This window comes from Ooceraea biroi, chromosome 5 (genome assembly GCF_003672135.1).
Source record: "Ooceraea biroi isolate clonal line C1 chromosome 5, Obir_v5.4, whole genome shotgun sequence".
NCBI lineage: Eukaryota > Metazoa > Arthropoda > Insecta > Hymenoptera > Formicidae > Ooceraea > Ooceraea biroi.
Genome location: NC_039510.1, coordinates 3,861,416 through 3,888,203, shown reverse-complemented (window position 1 = coordinate 3,888,203; position 26,788 = coordinate 3,861,416). Strand labels below are relative to the sequence as shown.

At 46.6% G+C, this 26,788-nt stretch overlaps 1 protein-coding gene across 3 annotated transcripts in view; it reads left to right on the top strand.

Annotated features, from left to right (window-relative positions):
* The window catches only part of LOC105287628 (transmembrane and TPR repeat-containing protein CG4341), a 187,383-nt gene extending 166,165 nt beyond the window's left edge, over positions 1-21,218 (top strand). Inside the window, exons 7-10 of one of the 3 annotated variants that reach the window (XR_003406588.1) lie at positions 942-1,186; positions 18,551-18,691; positions 19,339-19,526; positions 20,579-20,643. Coding sequence is in view for 2 of the 3 variants with exons in the window: in XM_011353273.2 (XP_011351575.1) it covers positions 942-1,186; positions 18,551-18,691; positions 19,442-19,526; positions 20,579-20,910 (803 nt within the window). In the remaining variant the exon portion in view is untranslated. Of the gene's footprint in view, positions 1-941; positions 1,187-18,550; positions 18,692-19,338; positions 19,527-20,578 lie in introns of all 3 variants that reach the window. The other 2 variants (XM_011353273.2, XM_011353276.3) reach the window with 2 other exon arrangements.
* Positions 21,219-26,788: the final 5,570 nt, after the last annotated feature.

Sequence of the window (26,788 nt, the reverse complement as noted above, 5' to 3'; positions counted from 1 at the left end):
CCCGCCTTTCTTCCCCTTAACCGATCGCCGAAGTCTTGAAATGAAATGCGACGCGCATCACCGGTTCCTTGCGCCGGCTGCACATTTTTACGTTCCTTCGCATTTTGCATCGTATTCTACATTCATTGATCGTTTCCCTGCATTCTTTAGTATCTAAACAGTTGCGATAACGAATAAAACATTCACTGGAACAACTGTGTCATCCTGAGCAATTCAATAAATACGTAAATCATAATCTGTCTGACTGCATGCTTGACTTTTACTACTTAACGTTTCACGGAAACCACGGGAAAAAGTGTCTGAATCCAGTGGTAAATTTTGTTAAAACTTCCTGGCTCTTCCTTATTTCAGGTCGAAAGTTTCCCTGCGTATTATCTCTTATCATCTTTGCGGCCTGCGAGAGATCGTGACAATTTTACTTGAGCGACAAAGCACTTATCCCAGTTCAAGGCCTAGGAAAGTTAGTCCCCTTGAAGGGACTTTTTTAATTAAAGTCAGAAATAAAGGTGTCGAGAAAGCGAAATTTCACATCTAAAGTTTCCCGCGAGGTCGGGACTTGCCGCATGCAATCTTTTCGGCTCATGAAATTATTCTCCGTAATCCAGGCGGCGGTGCAACTTTTGCTTTTGCATATTTCGAGCGTTACAAACACGTATTATCCTGAGTGCAAGACTGAGTATAATCCTAACATGTGTCACAGCTGCGTTTGAGAGAACACAATCGTTTCAGACTTGCAACAGAATCACAAATTTTGTAGAAAACTCGATGTTTTTTCTCTTTCAAATATTTCAAATATTTTTAAATGTTAAAAGATAATTTAAGAGTTTAGACAGTAAGAAAGCGCGACGGGGAGCGTCATCGAAGTACAGGACTAAGGTCACCGGACATCGGTGATCTCTCTTGTAAGTGGCATTCACGATCCTTATCATTTATCTTTGCAGAGGCTTACGTGAATCTGGGGGCCGCGCTGATTTCGGTCGGACGTGGTACCGAGGCGGCTACGGTTTTACGCGCCGGCGCATCCTTGGACGGATCCGGCCTCAAGGACAAAAGGGCTCACGAGGCTGCCAGGGTGCAGGCCCTCCTTCAATTAGGCGCACTGTATGCCGATCAGGGCAGATTACAAAGAGCCCTGTCGGCATACAGGGAAGCCCTGCGCGCCCTGCCGGATCACTATCCACCTCAGGTTAGTAGTTCGCCGCGTTTCCTCTTCATTACGCCACTAAGGCAGAATAACTCGATGCACACCGGAGAGAACTATGAATACTTAGAGCGTGTTAACAGTAAGTGCCTTCGAGGGTGCATCTCCGTTTGCTCCGAGCGATTTATGCAGTCTGTCCCGGCCTTGCCAGCCTCGAATTTCTGTCTCGCTCTCCTCCTCCTTTGTTCCCTCCCTTCATTTCTCCGCAAATTATGAGATCCATGTCGGTGATAAAGCACGATTATCGATCATGTATCGATATTGTACTTTCGCAACGCTGATGCATTCGGTGTTACTAATTCCCATTTATTATCCGTTATTAAATGATTTTAAGTGGCAACTTGGTAATTACTTCGTTTGACGTCGATCGAAATCGCGACCGAGACGATACGCGAATTATTTCGTGTCTCCTGACAGAGGATATCGTCGCGCAAATTGTTCCCGGCTCACAGACGCGACAGTTAACTGCAAAAAGCGATTGCCATGGACCATTCCGCCTCTCGTCGATTACACTCGACCGGTTAAACCGTGCCAGGGGACGCGGTAAACCACCCCCGAACGATACACAGAGAGAGAGTCCGGTAAGAAAGTAATCAACCCGAAACGGATCTCTGATGTTTTCGTAGGCCAGTCCCACGACTGCTAATTGCTTTCCAAGATTATTGCTACCTTCTCGATTCGCTCCAGGCAACTCCTCCCGTCCCTCGCTTAGTCATCAGCCCACACCGTGATCTACCGTTTGGCTCATTCTTTCGTCCGCGTGACAGTCGAGAATTATCCCCGAGATATCACGCGACTGGTGCCGTGCTCTCGATAATCATCCCGGCGTCGCTTCCTGTCTCGTTTCACCCCTCCAAGAGTCAGGAGAAAACGATCCCCACAATCTACTTCCTTCTTTCCCCCGCACTCGTTCCCTTCTTTCTTTCCCTTTCCCGTGTCCGATACAAGCTCCGACCACCCACGTTGCACGAACGACAACGCGCTGGACGAAGTTCTCGAGAGTTTCCCACGTAGGGTGACTTTACCACAGTCACCCGACTTCCTCCGTTGCCGCTCGGCCCTGCTCGCGTCTTTTTCCAGCTTTTCCGTTTTCACAATTCACGTCCAACTTTTTGGACGTGGCGCGGGCGAAGCGACAACGTCGGATCGCGCAACGACTAGTTTTCTCTCGCGCCCCTTCTCGCGCCATCCCCGTCGTCGATGCGTCGAAGCGAGAAGTTTGCATTTTTACGAGGCACTTCGTTGTGGTCTCCGACTACATGGTCCCATTGGAACCGACCGACCGACCGATCGACCGTTCGACCATTCGACCGTTCGACCTACGAGCGAGTAACCCTCCTTTCGTCCCTCCCCTTATTTTATGCGCCACGAGGATGGCGCGGCCGCGTTTTGTTCGGCGCATCGTTGTGGAATTCCTGCGCGACAATTTATTCGAAAAGTATTTCTCGCCTTCGCGCGCGCACGCCACGTACGTGTGTACGGAAGCATATGCAAACGCAGCAGATGCGCCAAGAAACTGCGAGAACTCGGACCGAGATCCACGATTTTTCTTCGAGTGTGTATGTATATATATATAATATACATAATGTATATACATATACGCCGAGACTATTCGCGCGCTATGATCTCCGCCACCACATTCTCCGCGTTAGAATAAAATCGTCTAAGCGTATATTTGCCCAAAAGTAGTAAGCACGAAATTTTATTTTTGTTATTTACTATCACGAGTAATGCATTTAGCGAATATTTATCAGGATAGTTCAAAGTAAGTACAAAGTTAAAATCTACATAATTAATTAAAATTTAAAATCTACACTAAAGAGCTTTAAATAAATATGTTAATATGTTGATATAAATCAATATAATTCTCATTTAATATATTTTATCACAATTATATTGATTGCTTTTTACTTGTTGAATTAATTTTAGCTTGTAATCACGATAAATATATTTACGTCCCAATTTCTCTCTCTCTCTATTTGCTATCGAACATTTTCTATTTCGAGATACATTGAAGCTGAGCGATCGTACCGCTATTAAAATAACGGCACGAAATAATGGCTCTGGAGTTCTGGACTGTCGCGTTACCAATCGATTCTATGCAAAAAGCAACGCTTGTAGATCGTGAGTGACATGACAGTCGCGATGTCAAAATATGCACGTTGTATACGCGTATCAAACGCAAAGCTGATGCGAGCTGCAACGAGTCGCGCGTATGCCCGCGCACATTTCGAAGCGGAGGCATTAATCGCGCGCGATTAAAACCGTACACTAGTGAGTTGGATGAAGTATTTCTCGGTGCACAACGCGAATAAGATGCACAACACTGTCAAATAAGATGAACCTTGCAAAGCGAAACGGGACCGAGCTACCCTTGAAGAAACAGTTCCTCTCGCTCGCGAGATTAGTGGTGTTAATCTCAATATTTCGTTTTACTCGGCTGATATAATTCCCCATTCGAGCTTCATGATTGTCAATCGCGACGAAACGGGGACGAAAGGAGAATCGCCGGCATTGGCACGTTTCCACGGCGAACTTTTCCCGACCATGCAGTTATTCGCGCCGTCGCACCTCACGTTCGCCTAATTGATTAAACCTCTCTCTTTTTCCCCTCTTTTGCTGTCTCACTTGCTCACTGGCTCCCTTTCTTTCTCTCTTCTTCCGCCGGACGGCAGGGAATCCGAAATATCTGATATTACACAAATTGAAATTCTTCTCTTTAAAACTTTTTGCATTCCGCCCCCGTGCGACGGTTTTATTCGATTGTCGAACGTAAGTCCCCTCTGTCCTTTCCCCTCCGCCTGCTGCTCCGTCGCTCTCACTTCCAGAATGACTATTTCCGGAATCGAAGTCGCGGGGAGACGGGCACGCCAGAGGAAATCGTTATGAAAATACGCCGCGGATCGTTTATCCCGCGAAAGTTTCGAGTGCACCAAGTCACCAGTTCACGTATATGCACATAAAAGGAGTGTTTCGTAAGTGTCGGCCCGTGATTCCCGTGAAGCCATATATTCTCGAAAGTTGCGGGAACGTAGCCCACGCTCGAAATGAAAAGAATTTATTTCGGCCCAAAAAGGCAAACGCAAATATTTCAAAGACTTAATTTAATATATTCAAGAATAATTGCGATTCGGAGAAAGTATTCATTCAAGAAACTCGCTCTTTTCCGCCAAGAAATTTGCTTAATATGATTGTATACGATCGTGCTGCGACAATTACATTGGACATACGATCTATTCTGCAAACCAAAACCAGTAGCAGTGCTGGTTGAAATTATCAGCTGAAGCGTTCCCTCTTGTTTCACTTTTAACTTCGGAGACAAATCGAGAACAATTACCAGATTACCAATTTTACTTGCTCGACCTATTTCGAGCGATATTAGCCATGAATGATTTTCCTCTCAGCAGCGACATGTGTGAAATTTAACGCAGTTATGGAGATAAAAAAAACCGTCACGGCTAACCGATCGTCCAGTCCTAATCCGCGATCCTGCATGAACAATTATTCCAAGACGGACATTCTCTCGATATAGGATACTGTATTTAGGACACACTGCCTGTACCATCCTGAAGCGACTCGAAAGAGTGGCATCTTAAAAATCCGCAAGTCAGGTCCTCCATCAACCGAGAATACCCGACGATCAAACCGTCAAACCATTTCGGGTTTGACTTAAACCCCGAACCCAAGCACCTCGAATCGGGCATCCCAAATCCGGGCACCGTGAATCGGCCGTCATTGTCATCGTCCCCCGGGACACGGGAACGTTCGGCGAATCGTAACTTTAAATTGGCCGTCCGAGTGATATCACTTGCTGGCTCAAGCGGCATCAAGAGAGAGAGAGACAGACAGAAAGAGAGAGAGAGAGAGAGAGAAACAGAGAGGAGTTTCCGTTTCAAAACGTTTTCGAATGGATCTCCGGCGTTTTTCTATCCCGAGTTATTGCCTCTCCGCGTGATTTTCGGGAAAAGTTCACCGCGCGTTCTCGCTCGTATCGAGTTATAATATCCTTCTCTCCCACGATCGAGTACTTCGAGGAACTCCCAGCTGCTTCTGGTTGGTGGTAGGACCTTGGCGAGGTTTCTCCTTCCGGAGTCTTCTCTGCGAGAAGTGCCCACGGGAATTAGATAGCGAAACTTCCGGGGGCGTTCGTCTTCTCCTTCCCCTTTGATCGATAAAATATTTCCTGATTTAATAAAACAGCCGTTGCGTCGAATTATCGTTTCTTGAATTTCACCGGGAGTACATAAAGCGACTCTTGCTCTTTCTCTCTCTCTGCCTTTTTCTCTTTCTCGTAAATGATGAAAGCTGTGGACTTGGCGCTCATCAAATAAATATTAAGACATTTCGTTTTATTATGTATTAGCGTACGGAGACATGGTTGGCGTTATATGCGCGCTTTACGTCACAATATCGGTTCAGGGTAAAGTAAGCATAAAATATTAAAAGTTTGAAGAGAAAGGGAGACAAGAATCTTCGTGCGCTCATCGCACGACGACATCATTAGATTTATATAGTACACGTTTATAATTATGATTAAATGTTTCCACAATATGTTAAGCTAACAAGTATTATCGTAGAGAGGCACTTTACTTTTTGACGACACAAAATAAATGGAAGTTTTATTTTGTAATGATAATGATGATGATGATAATGATAAAAAACGCGAATTACCGGTGTATATTGCCTTTGTCCTCGCTGCAAATAATCTTGATGTAGCGTGTTTCATCGCTACGGCTTTACTTAAGACCGCATTAATGAATACTCGACAATTAGTCGGTGCTCGTAATGCGTTACTCTTAAGACCGCTCGATTTATCATTCTGTACTCGAGAAATTAAAAATACTTTCACGCTGTGCGGAGGAAAAATGTCAAGAGAGAGAAAAGAGAGTTACTTTCTTTAATTAGGTATATTGATGTGTATGCGTACATGATTACATCATTTCACATAATTTCGCAAACTTTCTCTATTTGATTTAATCTGTGATCCACACGGATTTAAGCTACATCTATATTTGTCGCACATTTTGAACAAGCGAAAGTGGCTTCCCTTGGAATTATATCTCTATAATATCACGTTTATTATGTAAGATCATTGATACGTATATCCTCTTCCATATCGCAACATTGTTATCACAGACATGCCGAAAATAACCGCGATTAATTTTTAATACGTACTCATAAGAGTTTTATAGGCTTTATATTGCTAGAAATCCATGTGAAGAAGAGGGAAAGAGAGAGAGAGAGAGAGAGAAATGCAACGTAATGCATAATTTAATAAGACGATCTTAACTTACCGGCGACTAAAAGTCTGTACGCGCACATACTTTCTCCGTCTCGACCGGGCGATACTAAAAATACGTTAGCCTGATGGGATGCAAGAGTGGGTTGCGGGGGAGGAAGAGGGTGGGATAAAACGCGATACGTGTCATTTATTTATTTCCGAACACGGGATTTCCATCCGTTCTCCATCCGGAACGTAACCGAAGCGATCCAGCCGCGATTGATTTCGTCAGCGGGGGCGCGGAGTTCTGTCGAAACTTTTCCGCGGCGGTTTCAGTCAATCCCTCCTTCATACACCCCCCCCTGCACACCCGATTCCCTCACCCTGCGCTCCCTTTTACGAGACATCAATTATGACCGACAAACTTTGCGACTTTGCGCTCATCCTCGCGGGATAAGTAGGGGGACGAGAAGTTTCAGAGAAGAATGGTCGGTGCCGGCTGGCTGAGGTCTGGTCCGTCGTGATGCGTAGCGAAAAATTAATAACCGGGAACTTTTCCCCGTTCCTCTTACCGCACCATTTAGCAGTGTCGATACGACCACACGATCGAAAAGACGAAAGGAAACGGTGCGCGGGTCAATGTTGATCTGGCGCTTCGCGAAAGATATGCGGAAATTTCGGGCACTATAATAGCCTATTATTAATAGGTCGCTATGAATGACGGAAAGTTTATTAATAATTTCGATTAATAACTTCGAGAAGATTGAGTTACAGAAATAGACAGAATTGAGTTGCTGAATTAGACAGCACTATATAAATTCTCGGCAAATTCAAAAAATCGTGAATAACTTACTTTTGTCAAATATTCCTGGGACGATACATATTATACGAAGTTAGCGTTTGCAGCTTTGAAAAGTATTGTACTTTGTTAATCGCGTTTTTGTAGATTCTGCAAAAAATCCGTAATCGATTCTCTCTATCGGACGCGTTTACTTCGTCACGTCTAACAAACGCGGCTTTGTGTTAAAATTGCGCGGTCAGTTGAACTTCGGTCGATCGAGCTTGTCAATCGATTAGCAATTAAACGGCTAAATTAGCCAGGCGATTAATTGTGCACACCGTTTTAATAATTTAACAATGCCGGCCGTCGTTTCAAACCGATCGCGATAGAATGTTCGCCGGTATTTCGAGGTAAATGTATTATCACGTTGCAACGATTTCTGTCAAGTACAGTAGAGCGTTTAATTTGCGGACAAGTGCGAGTTATACGTACATTTCTCGCGATAATGTTCGTGACAATATCCACGACTTACTTTAATGTCACGATCAGTTCCCTTGATATAGAGAGAACTCGATAATTTTAGTTGACGCAAAGTTAATCATAATAAATAGCACTTTTGCGTGCATCGACGACTCCAATGAACCAGGAAGCTTCTCGTTAAATTAAAAAAAGCAGTAATGCGTGTACACGACGTAGTATTATTCTCCATCGACCGAGAACGAGTCAACGGTTGATCGAAAAAATCGGTCTCAGCATTATCGAAGCACACAGGTGGCATAAATCTCAACTCGCGTCAGCGTGTAACGCGCATGATTTAGACTCTTCCATTGTGTGGCGACGTATAATATTTTTGCGCTCGGGATAATAGTGTCACGATAACGATATGGCGGGCTCAACAAAGGCCTCGGGGGCGACGACGAATTTTCCGGAAAAATTCCCGCGCTGTCGGGGGTCGCGCCGGATCGCGCGGCGCGACGGCTGTCCGGATGAAAAGGGGCGACACCCTCGTTTTACATATCGTTTTAATAACAGAGGGTCGCTTTGTGCGGCAGTGTTTGAGTGGCTAATTAGGTGCTTGCAGCCCTTCGGCTCGCGCACAATGCTGCTCGAGGTAATTTTCCAGCTACTTCTGCGCGCTCCTGCTCTCTTTCGTCTCGTTCGCCTTCTTCCGCAGTCGCTTTACGTGTTGCTGCCTTCTCCCTCGCACCGCAGGGTGCACGTCGCACCCCTGGAGATGTATTGTACAGTCATGCAGTCATCATTTCGCGCGTCAATCCTATTCATCAGTGCGACATGCAGAGCTTCGGTCCTTGCACTCGCAAGGATGAATTTTCACTGTTCGCCTTTTTTAGAGCGGCTCGTAATTTCGATGGGATGATGATAGCTTTAATTCTTTGCTTTAATCTCTCCTGGTACCATCGATTTGTGACAAGATCGATGGCGAACAGTCACGAGTCAAGAAACTTGAACTTTTAGCGGGACGGGAATTAAACGATTAAAGAGCTATCCCGACAATTATTTGCTAGTGATTCTTTGAAACGGGTAAGAGGCTTTTGCGACCTTGAATTACGATCTCCAAACAAGAGGAACAAATTTGTTTTCGTAACGTAAACATCAAATAACAACTGTCGTGCAACCTTTTCTCTCGCTCTTGCTCTCGGAAGCGGAAGATTAAAACTTGAGAAATGAAACGGAACAACTTCCATCACTTGGCACGTCGTAATTGCGCCAAAGTGCCAGGTCCTACAATCAACAATCGAATCGCACCGCAGACGCGAAGAAATCAGAGATGTATTTTCAAAATCACCACAAAGAGAGAGAGAAAAAAGGGAGACCGAGGAAAGAACTCCCCCGATTGCAGAATGCGCTACCGGCGCGGCGATGTACTTTGCACGTTATTCCACCTACCGCTCTCGCCCGCGGGGATCCTAATGGCTTCCTTAGGGCCATGCGAAAAACAGCGAGAAGCTTTTAAATTACAAGCCAACACCCACCGGCCCCCCGTCCGCTCTTCTATCCGAGCATCCCTCGCTCCTCTCGCCCGCTCTCGCGCACTTTGCTCTCCGTACGGTTTTTGCGCACAATTTTAATTTTAACACGAGCCGCTGCCCGACACAGCTCCGTGCCGCCGCTGCACTTTAATCTTCCAGAAGAACACCCATTGTGCCGCATCCTCCCTCCTCCCTCCCCCCGACCGCCCCCGTCTAGCCGTTCTCTTCCTTGCTCTCTTTCCTCGTCGGTCTTCCACGCGCGTACCTTCGCAAAAAAGGGAAAGAGGAAGGGAAGGAAAGGAAAAAAAGAAAGAGGCAGAAGGAATTCCGCGCGGGCGTGCCACTCGCGCGAATTAAGCACCCTCGCGCCTCGCCATCGCCCTTTGTTCCCGATGCCATCGCGATGTTGCGACGGATTTCTCTCCTTTCTCTCTTTTCTTCTTTCTCGTGAAATTTGCGGCTGTGCATCGCGCCGCGGGATTACGGACTCGCTCAGGGATCTTGGAGTCATGAGGAGTGAGTCTCGTTTCGCGTGATTGGGGTGAGTGCAACGTTTATCTGGCCGGGAAATATTTTCGTGCGAGTCGCAACTTGTTTGTGAGAACGGAGGTAAAAATATTATCTCGGAGGGAGAGAGAGAGAATAATATTTATTTTTTTATATTCAAACTCAACTGCGACAGAAATAAGTCGTCTCGAGGTTTCCTCGTCTCGCCCCGGTCTGGTCCCGTTTCGAGCGGTCTCCGGCGATTTGCATTCGAAATAAATCGCAAATTGCCAGCTGACGAAATTTAATTCCGAGCGGGCATAGCCCGACGAACGGACAGACGGACGGCGGACGAACTGTCGTCGGTGGTGCAACTTATCGATCAGCGCTAGGTTGATTAAGACGGTCCGCTGTGTCGCAAATCCATCCGACAGCCGTTCTTCAGTAGCCGAGGACGACGACGACGACGACGACGACGAGAAACTTACTTACTCACACCCAGTCGTCCCGGGGCGAAACTCCATTCTTGCCTATCTACGGCGGAAAGTCACCCGAAAGTTTGCGCCATGTGCTATCGAAGGGATCGCGGAATAGCGAAGAGGGAAGGAGACGGGGCCCGGGTAGTACTACGTAGTCGAACAAACACGAAAGTCGAAAGAAGTAAAGCGAGAACACCGGGGGTTGAGGTGGTGGTGATGGCGGTGGTTGCACCATCTTGCGGATTCGTCGCTGTTTCGTTGCTTGCACATTTCGCTCCGTCCCGCGCGATGATAAATCGAACAGAGTTACATCAATGTAGTCGATGGATAAATGACGGATTACTCAATCACGCTTGCGATTGGCCGGTGATGATCATCGCGAAGAATCCGAAGCAGTTTTACGGCAAAAAGCAAAGCGGAATTGCGCGCGCGAGGAAAGACCGCGTCAAAAGAGCCTGAATCTTCGATCCTAGATTTCGAAGCTGAGTCCCAAGCTTTGGAACGGCCAAAAGGGATGATGGGGGGAGGAAAGGGAGTCGAGAAGAGAGCCGGAGAACCCGCAGAAATTTAGTTCCCAAAACGAGGGTCTAATCGCCGACGCGATATCTCCCAGGACTTTACGATGCCGCGCGGCCCAACACGTACACATTCACACACATACATGCACACATACGTGTGTTGCATGTACGTGTGTATAGGTGCACCCCGAGACCCCCTACGTGCCAACCCGTGCGGTAAAACATCGCCGGCAAGATTACACCAGAGTTTCGCCAGTTCCCGATGTTTTATCATGATGGCCCTCGGTTCTCCTCTCGTTCTCTCAACCTCTCTCTCTCTCTCTTCTTCTCGGTTGGCGCACGGCTGGCGACGTTGTCCCGTGGAAAGTTGGATGAAACTCTACGAGCGGCGCGGCGGCGCCCCCGTGAATCTCCCTTCGGAAAGGAGGTCGCATCTCCTAATCGTAATCCTCCGAAAATTCGCCGAGGAAATCAGCACTACCTCTTCCCTTTTCCCTTTTTTATTTTTTTCAAATAAAGATCATTCGTATCTAGGGAATATTAGCTATAATCACACAGTTAGCTATAATCATGAATGTCGTCAATTTAATAAGTGATTTCATCGATATTAATATTTTGAGTAACGTAGCATTTTAATATTAAACTTACATTAATATTTAACTTAAAGTTTAACTTAAAGCGTGCAACTTAAAGCGCGCATGCAACTAAAGTACGTTACGAATCAAGTAGTCTGCGAGAGACTGTGATTGCATTCCAGAGAACATTCGTCGATGCATTCAAGAGGCTCACTATCAAACCCGCGACACAACGGTATAAATACAACGAGCACCATTGTCCTCTGCAAAGCCACCGGAAAATCATTAATAGCATAATGGGGCAGGATCCCGCATTGAGTGAGAGCCCGAAATGAGATCAAACCGTAATCCGCCCAATATCGGTTAGGTAAAACCCACCAGCTGCAATCGATCAAATTACTCGACTATTACGTCATGCTACTGATCCTTCTGTATGAAAGACCAAAGCGTTATTGATTCGCCCGACCGGATACCGTACTAATAACAACAATTTGACGATATCTTGACAAGTACTTTGCTCCATTTTTTCGCGGATCTCGAATTTGCTCGCTCCACAAACGCCTTCAGGTCACTTTCCGCTTGAGACTTCAATTGAGTAAAATTAGATCGAGATCTTCATAACTGCACATGCTCGCGGAATTAAAGTTGAATCTCGATGTGCGTCGAGGTACGCTCGCGAGTGCATCAAAAGCGCTTCGTCTAAATAAACTTCTCGAGGAAAGTTCGCGCAAGCGCCGTTTGATCGTAGCACCAAACAGCTCCGCTCGTGCGACATCAAAGCCGTCGCAAAGCAGGACCCCCGCGACGGCAATAAGATTACGAGGAGAAATTAATCCCGCGCACCTCCCGCGCTGCCGCGTAATCAGCCGTCCAATTGTTCCATTCAGAGACTTTGCCAAATCTCTCTCCTCCGAGGAACGTCCGCGAGACGAATAATCCCCGTTCCCGGGAACGGTTCCCTGCGCCCAAAAGCGCGTTTGTTATCGAGTTACCGAACAGATGCGAGATTCGTCCAAGTTTCATATCGCGGCCGAAACTTTTCCGTTCCACGCCGGAGAATTTCGCCTCAGATGCTAATTTACGCGACTTTACACACGCACGTGTTCCGAATCCGTCTATGTAGCACTGACGCTCACGCATTTGCGCGTTTCCCGCAAAAAACCACGAGAAATTAGTCGCAGCGATTTTATGATCCTGTAGAAGCGGAAAGATGCAAAGATTAGCGCGTCCGAATACGATCACGTGGGAAAACTGAAAGATAAGTTGGATCCTTATTTTTATTGAATTAGTATAGATTTTATTTTCTTTATTTATTTAATTAATATAGATTATATTTTATTTTCGACGATTTCAACAATCATAGTATATCTATGTGTGTATATATACAGGGTGTCCCGGGTTTTAACCGACAAACTGTGGGAGCATATTCTACTAGTGGAAATAAGAAAAAATTCTTATATCGAGTTTGCTTAGAAATGCTTTATTACAAAGTTATAAACCAATATTGAAAAGAAATATGAGATAAGTAACAACGGATTTTTTCACAAAAATAAAAATTATCTACGCAATGATTTAGTGACATTTAGCATTTCAAAATGTTGTCCTTGCACATCGATACAAGCTAGACATCGACGTAGTACAGAATTTGTTACAATACGACATTCCTGAAAATTTTGTTGCATCTCAGTAACTGAATTAGTAATTCGTTGCTTTAAATCTATCTGGTACTCTCCTGTTAGGAAATCTACGTTGATACTCTCGTACGGCAGCTCGTGCATTTCCGTCACAGAATCCGTACACGAAATGAATATCAGTGTATTCCTCATTTGAAAACACTTTTGGCATTCTGATAGTAATTGCTAGTTGACACGACGATTGAAATCTAACAGCTACTGTTGTGAAAGTAACAATCATACTGAATCGTTTCAACATAGTGAACATGAATACATGTGAATACACATAACATAAACATCTTCGACCTTCCAAATTCTACACTATGTTCCGTTGTTACTTATCTCATATTCCTTTTCAATATTGGTTTATAACTTTGTAATAAAGCATTTCTAAGCAAACTCGATATAAGAATTTTTTTTTATTTCCACTAGTAGAATATGCTCCCGCAGTTTGTCGGTTAAAATCCGAGACACCCTGTGTATATATATATATATATATATATATATATATATATATATATACGCGAATTGTCGTCAATCTTCATGCTCCGTACACGATCACGCCGCAAACTTGGTTTCGACTTGCGGGCGAAGCAGAGGGATTCTGCGTCTCACACGGAGACGTAAACCGCTCGAGGAGCGCCGGGGAGCTTCGGCGGGCGCGTGCAATGCATCGCTTTAATCCAGTTATTCCCAGCGATTAGTTCCCTTGTCTATCGCGCGTATATCCTTCCTTTTAGCCGGCTTTCGAACGTAGTCAGTCAGTCTAATTGCCCCGTTCGGCTTGCGCTGTCCTAATTGTTTGTTCCATCGCGCGAGGCGGTATGCAGATAGCGACGACGACGACACGACGACGTCGCGACGTCTTCAGCCATCTGCATCCCTTACATTCTCTCTCCCGTTCTCTCCCTCACCTCTCTCTCCATTGCGTAGGCAATCAACGGAATCTGGAATGTGCTGCATTAGCGGCAGAGATGACTTCGTGCACGATTCGACGTAATTATCGGCCGGATCAAATGCATCGCGGATTAAATTCTTTGCGCGGTCGGTCGTATTAATTCCGCGAAATCTCACGACGAGCAGCGATCCAGTGCTTTGCGCGACTAATTTCTTGCAGCTATTCCTCTTTCCAGTACTGTCAAGACTTCTCATGAGATTCCCGTGGGAGATCGCGAGAGGAAGTTCTTAAATCGATGCCAGATGCTCAACGTGCGCACGAGCTATGATACAGTACCAACGATTGATTGCATTGTTTATTCTCTGATTCTCACCCACGATGGTATCCGTTTCGCCGACATGGTGTCCCCGAAAACTGACATCGACATTTGTCCGTTGATTGCATACCGTGGCGCGCAATCATTCGGAACGGAATTAATAGTAATGCGATTTTAAACGCGTCTCGCTAATGCGCGTGCCACATCGTTTCCGATCGGTTTAATATCAGTCCGGGACAATGTCGGACGTCCACTTAACTATTCATCGATCCGGCGATATTAATTCACGGCGCCCGAGAAATGTACACACCACCCGCGAACCGGCCGGCCCGATGCGCCGATGACAGGACCGGGAGTGGGAGGGAAACAGGGGGAGAAAAAAAATACGCCCTATTATTTTTCGAAAAGTCAAAACGTCCGATGTACACGTCCGAACTCCCGCCACGCGGAGCTTGATTAAACATTCATCGAACTGCGCCGTGGTACAGACATTCCGACCAATCGCTCGAAATTGCCGAATACTCGACTGCGACATGAATGTAAACATGAATGATGGGAGGGCACCGGAGTAATTACGCGGTGAATGCGCGGCGGCTGGATATTTTGTAATTACAGGAAATTTCGAAGCTCCTCGGACGAGATGAGATGCATAATTGCGAAAGCACGCACGTGCGCAAACTTCATCGACGCTCAATCGAGAAGATCATAACAAATTGCAATTCGGCCTCGTGCGTGTATTGCCACGTAAAGTCTCGTTCCGATCAATTTCGAGCTAACTCTATGTTATCAAAATGCTTGGTTATACGTGAGAGAGAAATAAAACGTATCGTAGAGAGGCAAATCACTTTTACGCTATACAAATCGATGTACTGTCGCAATTCCATCATTTTTCGAACATACATATTTTCGGTAATCTTCAATAATTTTCGGCCTTCAATAATTCCGAGGCCATGTCGCTTACACTCGCTCATGGAAATATCGCCACTGCATTGTCGACGCATACCGTGATATTACGGTAAATAGCATGTGATATGCGATCATTATTTCTCAGCGTGGCGCAGAAAGCCGTGAGAACCTCTCGTCAGGTGCATAAAAGCCGCGACGATCGGCAGAGGCATCGCTTTATGAGCCGCGAGCTCGAGTGAGCATTATACCTAAGCAAGTACGTGCCACATCCTTGAAAAGTAGTCCAAGTGAATAATGACTCGGAACAATACGAGCACAGTGGGAGCGATGCGAGCCGGTTGCTTTGCGCTTTGCCTGACTTTGCGCGACGATGCATTGACGCGCGTTGCACTCCGCTCGCGATACGTCACTCGTTTCCCATTCAGACGTCAACGCGCGTTTTTGCGGCGAAAAGTAATGATCACGATCACAAAGCACCGGCGACATTCGTCGCAAGCGTAATCACGCGCTCGAGCCGAAAGAAACGCGAACGTTCTGCCAGCGAGATGGAGCACCTCCGAGTAACGCAGACGAAACATCACGCTGAGATGATCACGCGAAAATGCAAGATGGCATTTTGATTTTTGTCTCCGAGTCATGAAATTTCTATTGATTATTCCGATACGCAGAGCGAGAGCGTACGCACAACGCCCCGAAATAAAAATACCAATTAGCGTCACGATTTTCCCGGTTTACCCGCAGCTCGCTATACGTGAAATTGCATGCCGGCGATTCCCCGTGAGAGACCTCCGCGATGGGGCGACGGGTAAACCACAGGATCCATTGAATCACGAGGCAATCGAGTCTGACGACTGAGTCGGGGATATTCGAGGTCGTTCTTTTCCCGTCTCTCGCTCGCACCCAGCCATTTGTCTTCCCCGCCGTGAAAGAGTTCGCCCCAACGGCCGAGACCGACGGCCGCGGCCGCCTCTCGAACAAAATCATAAAAGTTTTAGCCTACTACAACTCCGAGACGTGGCTTGCGGTCTCCCGTGTGTGCCCGGGAAGAAGGTTTTCGATGTTAGCCGCCCCCGTGACGCTCCCAATCGCTCTGTCACTCCTCTCTTGAGTGTGCGAAAAGTGTGTGCGTGATATTCCAAAGAACTAGAGAGAAGTGTGGAGCCTCGTTACCCCTCGTGAAATTTCGAGTTGGTTTTGTCACTTTTTTGAAGGTACTTCAAGAGGATCTGATGGAATACGCGGTTACTCGGAGGAATCTTAGTGCTCGGTGGAGTGTCGCTCATTAGCAGTAAATTCTGAGACTCGGTGGTCCCCGAAAATCGCGGAACACTTCCTGAAGTGAGGATCTCCCTCAATTTTAATTATTTTCCGTTCCTGACCCCTGTTTATTCGTCGTCAAAATGAACGGCGCATTTGCCCGAGGGTGCGATGAAAATTTTCGAACATGATCCCTCGCATTGAAGCGCTATTAATTAGGCAGCAGTGGCGCACTTGGAGCGTTACGCCGGATTTACATCCTCCAAATTGGAGGTAATTAAGTGCTTATTATTATATTGTACGTAGCACGTATTAAAACATGTACTCCCGCGCGCGCGTCGCCGGCAATTTGTCGCGCTTTGTGAATTAATTGTCGACAAATTTATTACTTGTCGAATTCATCAACATAATTTGTACATCCAGTAAGCTAACGAACCGGTTCGCACATCGATCCAAACATGATTTTCTCACGAGCGTAGTTCCTCCCGATTCCTGCATCCCGTTTTTTAAAAACCCGCTTCGCACATTCCTCAACCGGCATTTGCATATTTAAGTAGTGTGGAGCGAACGGGGCGGGATTAAGTCTTAATGTACGGCTCTTTAAATCCCGCGGAAACGCAAAAAAGTCCAGTGACCGAAATTTGTAATAACGTAAATTGCCGAAAAATCTTGGGATTTCGGTATTAAGCTTTCACAGTGCAAAGGTGCGCGGCAGGTTCTTACTCTTCATTTAAATACAAATAGACCGCGATCTCGAAGAGCGATCTATTGGGTTGGCCAAAAAGTAATTGCGTTTTTGTCTAATAGATGGACATACATATCTTGAAATGTAACTAACTTCATTCTAAACCGCAAATTCATTATGTAGGTTAACAACTCACAGTTCAAGCTTGTTTTACAAAAAGAAAGTACACGATTTCGTTAACAATTGTTTGTTTGCCGTCGATTTCAAAATGGAAAATCAAACAGAACATTTTTGTCATATTTTGTTTTATTACTTCCGAAAAGGGAAAAACGCTGTGCAAGCTCATAAAAAGTTATGTCATGTATATGGCGAAGATGCTTTAAAACTGCGGCAGTGTCAAAATTGGTTTACTAAATTTCGATCTGGAGATTTTTATGTGAAAGATGCACCACGCTCAGGAAGGCCAATCGAAATTGACGATGACAAAATAAAGGCACTGATCGATTCCAATCGGCGTTTAACGACACGAGAGATTGCTGAGAATCTTAACATATCGAAATCGAGTGTTGAAAACCATTTAAAACGACTTGGATACATTAGTAAGCTCGATATTTCGGTACCACATGAGCTCAAAGAAATTCATCTCACTAAGCGTATTGACATCTGCGATTCTCTTTTGAAACGTGAGGAAAATGATCGATTTTTGAAACGTATGATAACAGGCGACGAAAAATGGATCGTCTACAACAACGTCAAACGAAAAAGATCGTGGAGCAAGCGTGATGAACCTGCTCAAAACACTTGAAAAGCAGATATTCACCAAAGAAAGATTATGCTGTCAGTCTGGTGGGATTTTAAAGGTATTGTGTATTTTGAGCTGCTTGCAAGGAATCAAACCATTAATTCAGACGTATACTGTCGTCAACTGGATAAATTAAATGATGCCATCAAACAGAAACGTCGAGAATTGGTGAATCGCAAAGGTGTTGTGTTTCACCATGATAACGCTAGACCACGTACAAGTTTGGTCACTCGTGAAAAATTGTTGCAGCTTGGATGGGATGTGTTACCATGGTGTTACCACATCCACCATATTCGCCAGACCTGGCACCATCAGATTACCATTTGTTTCGTTCTTTGCAAAACGCCTTGAATGGTAAAACCTTTACTGCTGATGAGGATATCAAATCGTTGTTGGAATTGTTTTTTGCTGAAAAAGATAAGAACTTTTTTGAGCGCGGAATCATGAAGTTGCCTGAAAAATGGCAAAAGATAATCAAACAAAATGGACAATATATTGTTTAATAAAGTTTTTGTTTCCCATGAAAAATTCGCCTTTTATTTATATAAAAAAAACGTAATTACTTTTTGGCCAACCCAAAAATTACGCTTTACGCAAAAAAAGAATAACACACGAAGACGACGCGTAATCGAATTTTCGTTAAAAGAGACGTTCGCCCGATCAAACGAGACGGCGATTCGGGATATCAACGGGAATCCCGAAGTATTTTAACGAAGACGTAACGTCCAAATCGTAACGACATCGTCTGCTTTTTCTTTTAGAGCGTGTACAATCTGCTGGGCGAAACTCTATCGAGGCTGCAACAATACGCCGAGGCGGAAAGGTGGTTCCAGGCGAGTTTGGCCAGCCAGCCCGATCACGTGCCGGCGCACATTACTTATGGGAAACTGTTGGCACGAAACGTAAGTAGTCGCTTCGCTCTTAAATATCATCGCCGTTCGCTGTCACTTTTATTTTATTTTATTCCGTTTCACTTCATTGCAAATCTCTGCGAGACACGTATGATTATCGCACGATTACGCGTCGAGCACTGGCGACAAAGTACAATAAATAGAAAGGATATCTCTGGGCCGATACGAAGTCCCCGCTCCTCCCGGCTTGTATCTAGACGGTACTACTTACATACATATTTCCGTCGTATATTCATGTGTCGATTATTCATGTGGTCTCTGGATAAACTCCATTCGGCCGCGATAACGGATGACAATGTCCTTATTTGTCAAATAGAGCTCTTTTAGGAAACCAAATAAAGTTGTGTTTTAGGGAATTCAACGCTGAATGTAAATTCGCCCATTTCCTGTATCAGACATCACCTTTTTTCCCGCGACACTCGGTTCAATCGATATGGATAATGCACCGGAAATGTCAATAAAAAGAAGCCAAAAAAACATTTCCGAAATATACCGTAATATTCATTACTTGAGAATTCAGGGGTTTCTCGATGTTATCGCACATTACACTTCACATCATCCTTCAGAGCTCAATTTACATTCAGTGTGGTACAATCTAACGGATATAATACTCCCAAAAATGTTGTCCAATGTAATAGAACGAGCTCCTCGACCGGTAACAACCGCCAGGGGGAGGGGGGACTGACGGGACTATCGAGTTCGCGGTGGCTCACGAGTCGCCTCTGCTTTGTCTCTCTTTAGTCGAGCCGCGTTCTGGAAGCAGAAAGATGGTTCCTGAGGGCCCGCAGGTTGGCGCCGGACGATCCCAGCGTACACCACCATTACGGTAAGGCGCGACCGAAGATTCATTTAATTGCGACCACGGGAAAGCATCCGTTTCCTCGCCGTCGTCATCATCGTCGTTCTCGTTATCGTCACCCAGTATTCGACAGTAAATGACGTCTGCTGCCTGCGTCCCGTTTTTCCAATTGTCGTCCCCTTTGTCCCCCTCTCGCCCCCACGGATCGGGATTCGTCCTTCCGCCTCTCGACCGCATCGCAATTTAAATATCTAATACCCGTATTTGTAGTCGTCGCCGTTGGTGATAAGGGATCCTCGTTCATTATTAAAGCAATGAAATACGCTCTCTTAAGCATCCCCTTTGCCTTTGCACCCTCGCCGCGAGCGTAGTCCATCTCGAGAGGACTCGGTGCTCCCCGCCGTGGCCGAGATCTCTATTGTAACAACGGTATAATTGATTCCCGATTCCCGAATCCGTTCTGAAAAGGAATCCTCGAGGTTTCTTCCAACTGTGAACGAAAAGGGAGGCTCGCGTCGAGAGAAAATCAAAGATTCGAAGAGTTTTCGCTTAATAAGAAGGGAAGATAAGAGGATCGCCAATTCGTCGGGCCGCTATAAATATCGTTGTAATATTTCTCCGCGGGACGATAGTGGATCCGGTGAGCGGAAAGAGAGGCGGACAGGCTAATCGAAAAGGGGCTTCCAGACATCAGGGCGGGAATGGGGATGAAAATCGAGATGCAGGAGGGTAAAACCGACGGCTATTGAAATTCCGAGGCACGCAACGTCGCGAAGACGCGCGCTAATTCGCCCCGATTTTCCGCACGATCGGTAGACGCGCGCCGTCTGTCACGCGTCCCTTTTTCCACTTGCTGCACCACTGACGCGCATCTAATCCATAGGAAAGCTCAGACATTCGATTCGTATCCAATCAGTAACGCATTTCAAATTACAATACGGTAACATTAACGGTTCACTCAACTAACGTCGCGGTCAAGTAACCGTGATGGCACGATTCGCACAAACGATCGAACGCGCGAGGCACTCTCGAAGGCGCTTGCACGCGCGAGTCACGCAGTCTGCTTGGAAAATTTCCAGGGCTGTTCCTGACGTCGCAGGGCCGACTGGTGGAGGCTGCCGAGGAGCAGCTACGGGCGGCCGAGCTGTCGCGTTCCGACTACGAGCTGTCGGTCGCGGCGGCCTCGGCCCTCAGACAGGCCGATCGTCGCGAGGAGGCCGAGGTCTGGTACCGACACGCGGCCAGCTTGAGGCCGCACGAGGCCCGCAGCCACACAAATCTCGGCGCGATCCTACACCTGAACGGCAAGTACAAGCAGGCCGCAGCGGCGTACAAGGAGGCTCTCAGGCTGCAACCGGGCGACGCGACGACCATTACGAATTTGCACAAACTCGCAGCGATCCTGGCGTGACCTGACCTGAACTCGAAGACGACGGTGGAGGAAGAGGAAGCGAGAACGTGGCGAGGCGAGAGAGAGGGTGCGAGCGAGGATGGAGACGACGGTGTGTGTATTATACGACCCCGCACGACAAGGAAGACCCCTTCTTACCGACTCTTACCGTGTACCCCGAGACCCCCATCAGCCCGATCTTCCTACCGATATTCGTTTATATCTCTGCGTCGTCGGCGACGCGCGCGTTCACGTCGACGGCGCGCGGCCGACTCGTATCGCCTGCTATGGTATGTAAAGAATAAAGCTTCCTTTATTTTTCTCTAATATACGACGGTATATTTCATTGTTCCCCTGGTTTGTCCCTCCCCGATGAATTAATTAATCAGGCGTGAAGGATTGAGACTTCTTCGCGAGCGGGAGGTTCCGTCACGATGGGCAGGTAAGTTCATCGCTCGCTATTGTACGCGTAATCTCGACTCTTCATTCCGGTTTACAAGAACTTCATTCGCGTCTCTATAATTCCTTCTTATATATTAATCACGCCAGATGCATCGCGAGCAAGATGGCTCGATTCGCCGCTGGAATTTCCCGCGGCGGATATTCGGATATCTCGCACTCTCTTTCTCTTTCGCGGTGAGGTGCTGAAGCTCCATTAATATCAAATCTATTTGCACGAAGGTACCAACTGGAATATTTAAGTTTACACTTTAAATCACACCCCCGAGCGAGTGCCAACGGTGCGAGCGAACCCCGGGAGCAGAATCGGGAGGGGATGACGGATGGAGAAACGGCAGAGTGAAAGAGAAAGAGAAAGAGAGGAAAAGAGGAAGAGAGACAGAGAGATGGTGAGAAAGGGGTGAAAAAGCGGGCACACGGAGCCACCTGTCGCTCCTGTCGCACTGCTGGAGACAGCCTCGGCAAACACTCTGCGCGACCGCCGCAACGACGGTTACCAAGCTTTGTTCCGCGAAGAACTCGCTTCGTTATCTTTAAAGCGGAACACCGTCAAGAGAGAGCCTTTCTTCCCCGAGACAACGAGTTGGCTGCTCCGCGGGCGCCCCGTGTCTCTTGCCTCGACCATTTTATTTTTCGCCGACTTATCCATCCTCACGGCTGTTTTCCTCCGCATTAGCCTCCCTCGCGCCTTTATACATTTCCAACTTTGTCAGAATCTCCACAATTGCGATAAAAATTTTTATTTAAAGAGCGTATTTTTAAAGAGCGCTTATCTTGACGGTTTCTCGTCCTGAGATGGTTCACACTCAACATCGTATTGTTTAATATTGTTTCTAAAGCTCCTCTTCTAAAGCGTTTCTTGCTGTGAGAATTAAAGAGACAGGGAGGAGGAGGAGGAAAGGGGTGAGAGATGCGGGAAATGAGATGTATGTCGATAGAGGAGCTGGTAAAAATGAACTTTGTGATGTATTCGTGATTTTACGACGTGCCATTTTGCCGGTATCGTTCGACGCAAAACGTATCTGCGAGACGGCACTCCTCGTTCCTCAGAAACTCGATGTCCCTCGTCACGTTTCCATCTACGTCTCTCCTCGTTTCAGTTTTCACGCCGCTTTTTTCCCCGCATTATTTTATCTCAATCTCTTGCGCCAAGACTCTTCTTACAGCCGAAGAGGTGGAGGGAGCATTTTATGCGTTCCGTATCTTATGCGTTTTCTTTTAATGCCCCTAACAATACCCGGCCGGTATCTCGCGTTTCACGTCAACGTTAACGATGACAACGCTTTTCATTTCTTATCCGTTCAAAGTGATCCCTGCCGAACTTTGTTATATAGGAATATCATTGCACTCACGCTAATACACAGTTCCACCTTTTCGTCACAGTTATTTCTACGCCGCGTTCCCATTTCGAGTCTTTATGTATTTTATTTTGCATAGTTTAATCTCCATGTAATTCAATTCTCGTAATGCCGCATTCCGCATTCGAAAATTGCATCAACTGCAACGACGGGACGGCGATGCGACGAGCAAAAGATACGACAACTGCCGCGTTATACGGAGTTTCCAAGTCGACTCTCGTTCTTTTATCTTGCCCCGTCCCCCCGACTTATATTGTCTTACTTTTAGTATGCCTCCATCCGCTGGCCGCGCGTTTATCTTTCGCTTTTCCCTTATCTAAGAAAGCTAAGAGAACGAGCGAGCGAGCGCCATCGATTTGTAGCCGCAATAAAAGCGGCCCTTACGCCGCGGTATAAGCCGACTGCCATGCGTGCCACTTTATAAGCTTACAAGTATTATCATCATCCCCTTAGTTCGCCATTCCGGTTCACTTCGCATTTCCCTTGCATTCTCTCCGCGATTTGTCCGGATCCGTTTATGTGATTTTCCCTCCCCAGCCTCTTGCAGCATGCTCCGCATGCACGATTGCACGTCTGCGCAATCCTTTGCCGCAGTTAACGACATTTGAATGCCGGCTTTACCGATGTACCTTGTAACGTTACGCGAGATCCTCGCGTTTTCTCTCTCCGCGTTTATTCTCCGTTCCGCCGCTCTATTTTTCCACGCTATTCTTGGATCTCATTACTTGCGCGATTGTCGGGGCTTGAATCGGTAACCAATTTGGGAAAGCGCGTTCAGCATTAGCTTACCCGAGTAACTGAAAAGCGTAGCGCGTACGTAAGTACCTGTATTTTCTCTTGGACTTTATTCCAACTTATCTTTTCCTTATCGCGTATCGTAAGAATTATTTATCATGTAACTATAATTCCTTTCTTATTACCTTCATATATCCGGCAATGTATTGTATTATATTATATCTTCTTTTGAGCTTTAGCTCTCGAGTATTATTTCCGGTGTATTTACAGCGTACTCGTTCTCTTTTTTCTTTTCGCTCTCTTCCACTAACTTCATATTTTCATTAACTTTATGTGCAACCTTCGCTAATGCGTTCGCAAACGCGGACATTTAAACAGTCCCGGATTACTATCGCCCTCGTTATTTTTCCACTTTTATCCCTCTCTCCAGCTCTTATTCTCTCTTTATATTTACCCGTGTTCCTCCCGGACCTACGTGACCATTTTCTATGTCTTTTTGCGTCGCCGTAAAGAGACCGTCGCGCCGCCTTACTACTCCGCTCGTTCATGATTTAGCAATAAGTGCGGCGCTTTTATCTCTCCTTCCGTGCCCCTCTCGCCACCATCTTGCACCTTATTGATACTGCCGAGCTTTTTCTCCGATCTGTGTGCCGTAAGCATCGTCCGCTTTTACAACTGCTGCTGGACAATGGATGGCGCGAGCGCCATCAAGTCACCGTCACTTAGAGGGTGCACCGATTTGTTCACACACGAACAGTTCCACGATTGCTTATGCTTCATTCTCCCCTGTTCTACGTTCTACATTTATCGTCCGATTTCTAATTTTGCCATTTTGTCAGGATCGCGCCTTGATGAAAAGATGATGACTTTAATCATTTTCGGTATCAAGTTTAACGTGACGATTTCCGCGTGAATAATGCGACGCGGGATTCAGGGTCGAGCTGGTCGCGACAGAACTCACGAGCATTACGATCTTCTGGCGACACTAAAAATTCCCTCTTCGAGGGGATGAACGACTTTGACGTAAAATAGGTTTCCCCGGCGCGCCACTTTTTTCAATGACCTTTTCCTCCCTTTATCCTACTTGCCGCAATCTACGTCACGCGCTGCATATAAGCGGCTGTCTTCGTGCGCCGTTCCACGTCTTATCCCCGCGCATCTTATTCCTTTTTGCGCGAAACTCACCGCCGCCCGTTTGCCCTCGCGGCCCCTTCCTCACTTTATTTCTTTACACCATATCGCCCGGACGCAATAAGAGATGGCCAGATAGACGGACATTTATTATGCTCTAGGGGCCCCTCGGGAGAACAACCCTCTCGTCTCCCACCCTCTCGAAACGGCGGGAAAAAGGCGAGCGCACGAGGATGACTAGTTGAGAAAAATATCGTGGATCTGTTGTAACAATTTTCATGAACGTTTTCGGCTGAAAATTATTATTTTTAACCCGGAAAAGAGTATTATCACGACACACACTTGTAACAAATAAATAACATAATTAAACATTAACTTATAATTCCCTTTTAATTTTGTAATCACGTTTGTTGTAATTTATGTAACGTAACGATGCAAAAATGCGGTTGGAAAAATTGCTATTAAGAGCGATTTCGGAGTGATTCTCGATAAATATCTGATCCCATCCATATCGTAGCCACCGACCGTGACGCAATGTAATAAAGGTGATGGCACACCGGCGTGCAGTTCGGTGCAGCGGAAACGAGAAACGGCAATCGGAGGAGGAGGAAACAGGGTGGAAGCGATGCCGGGTCGTTATTGTAACGATGTGTACCGAACAATTCTGAAATTCGATGTGCGCCAGCGGAGCGGCTGAAACGGCGAAGGCTGGGTGATCGATGCGGCGAAACGATAAGGCGATGGGTGTATTATCGCCACGACATAAAACAGTAAGAAGTACCCATGAGTGATTGACGTCACGGCGACTGGAAGGCACCGGATTATCCGTGTGATCGATCACTCGGCCCGTTTTACCGTTAGCTCATAAATAATAATAGCGAGTCCTCCCCTTTCTGCCGGCCGGATTTCCGAGACACGTTCTGAAATGAATATCGCGTCGAAATCCCGCGGACGATCGAATCGCACGATCATTGAGAGGTGTTCTCTGAGCGTCTCTGCGAGACCTCGAGCTCAATGGAGAACTCGGTAATAAATAAAAAGAGGTGGCGCGAATTGAGAGCACGATGGGGTCGTAGAGAGAATAGCGGTGGGCGAACTTTCCGTAGCCACTGCTTCTCGTCATGGGTCGCTAATCGCGGCTGAAATAAATCGGCCCATTAACCACCATCCGTCAAGGAGTGACGGACAAGGGACGAGAGAAAGCGGAAGGAAGCGGTGGCAACATTGAAGGTGCGACAACGACGGGAACTTGTTTCTGCCGCAGGTAAGCGAGTCCGCTATAACGCGCAGGGGTAGCAGGTGCATCCGCGTGGCCTGTTAAAATATTCCGCAGGGTCGCGTCACCCGAGATTACAAGATCGGTACACTCGGTGGCGCACGTAGGGGGAAGGTCAAACGGTGCTTCGCTGTTACCGGCTCTCGAGCTCGCCGCAGCAAGCTTCCCTGATTTACCCATTGCCACCGCGGAGCGGAAGTGGAGACAGCGGATAATGGAAAATTCGCGAGTTGTGGATTGCTGGTTTGTTACTGCGAAATGCGCGGATTGCGTTGAAAAGGGGAGAAGAAAGTGGACAAACGGAAATGTAAGGAAACACGGCATATCCAGGATCCTGAATACTCTCCCCTTACTTTGCGTGGCTGGATAGGTTTAAGAAATAACTTAAGAAATAATAAAATAACAAATTTGTTAAACATGTAAGAGCAGCCAATTGCATGCAATAAACGTTACATGTGACTTATGCGACTACAAAGTCGAAAAGCCGGGAAGTTGAATTTGCGACAACGCGGCGCGTTCGAAAGCTCCCTTGAAGGTCTCAAGCTTCTCACAGATGGTTTTCCGAGTAATAACCGAGTGCTCTGTTGCTGGCGCACGTTTCGCAGACGCGATTTTCGCGCGCGGATTTTAGCCGCGCGTCTTATTCCGCGTCGGACGCGCTATTGGCAGGGCTGTCACAAAGGGACGGCGACGGGTTTTAACCGTCGCGAGAACGGAAATAAAGAGCGCGACCCGTCGATCCATCACCCGCGCGACCTCGTCTCCTTTCCGCGTTTCCTCTTCCTTTTTTCCCTCGCGTGCACTCGTCGCGGTTAAACTCGCCTGCGCTTTCCCGTGGAATGCGACGGTGAATGTCGATGAGCAGTGACAAAGCGGAATTCACTAGCTCGACTTAACACGGCTGCGGTGTTCTCGTCGGTCCCGCACTTCGCAAGTCAGT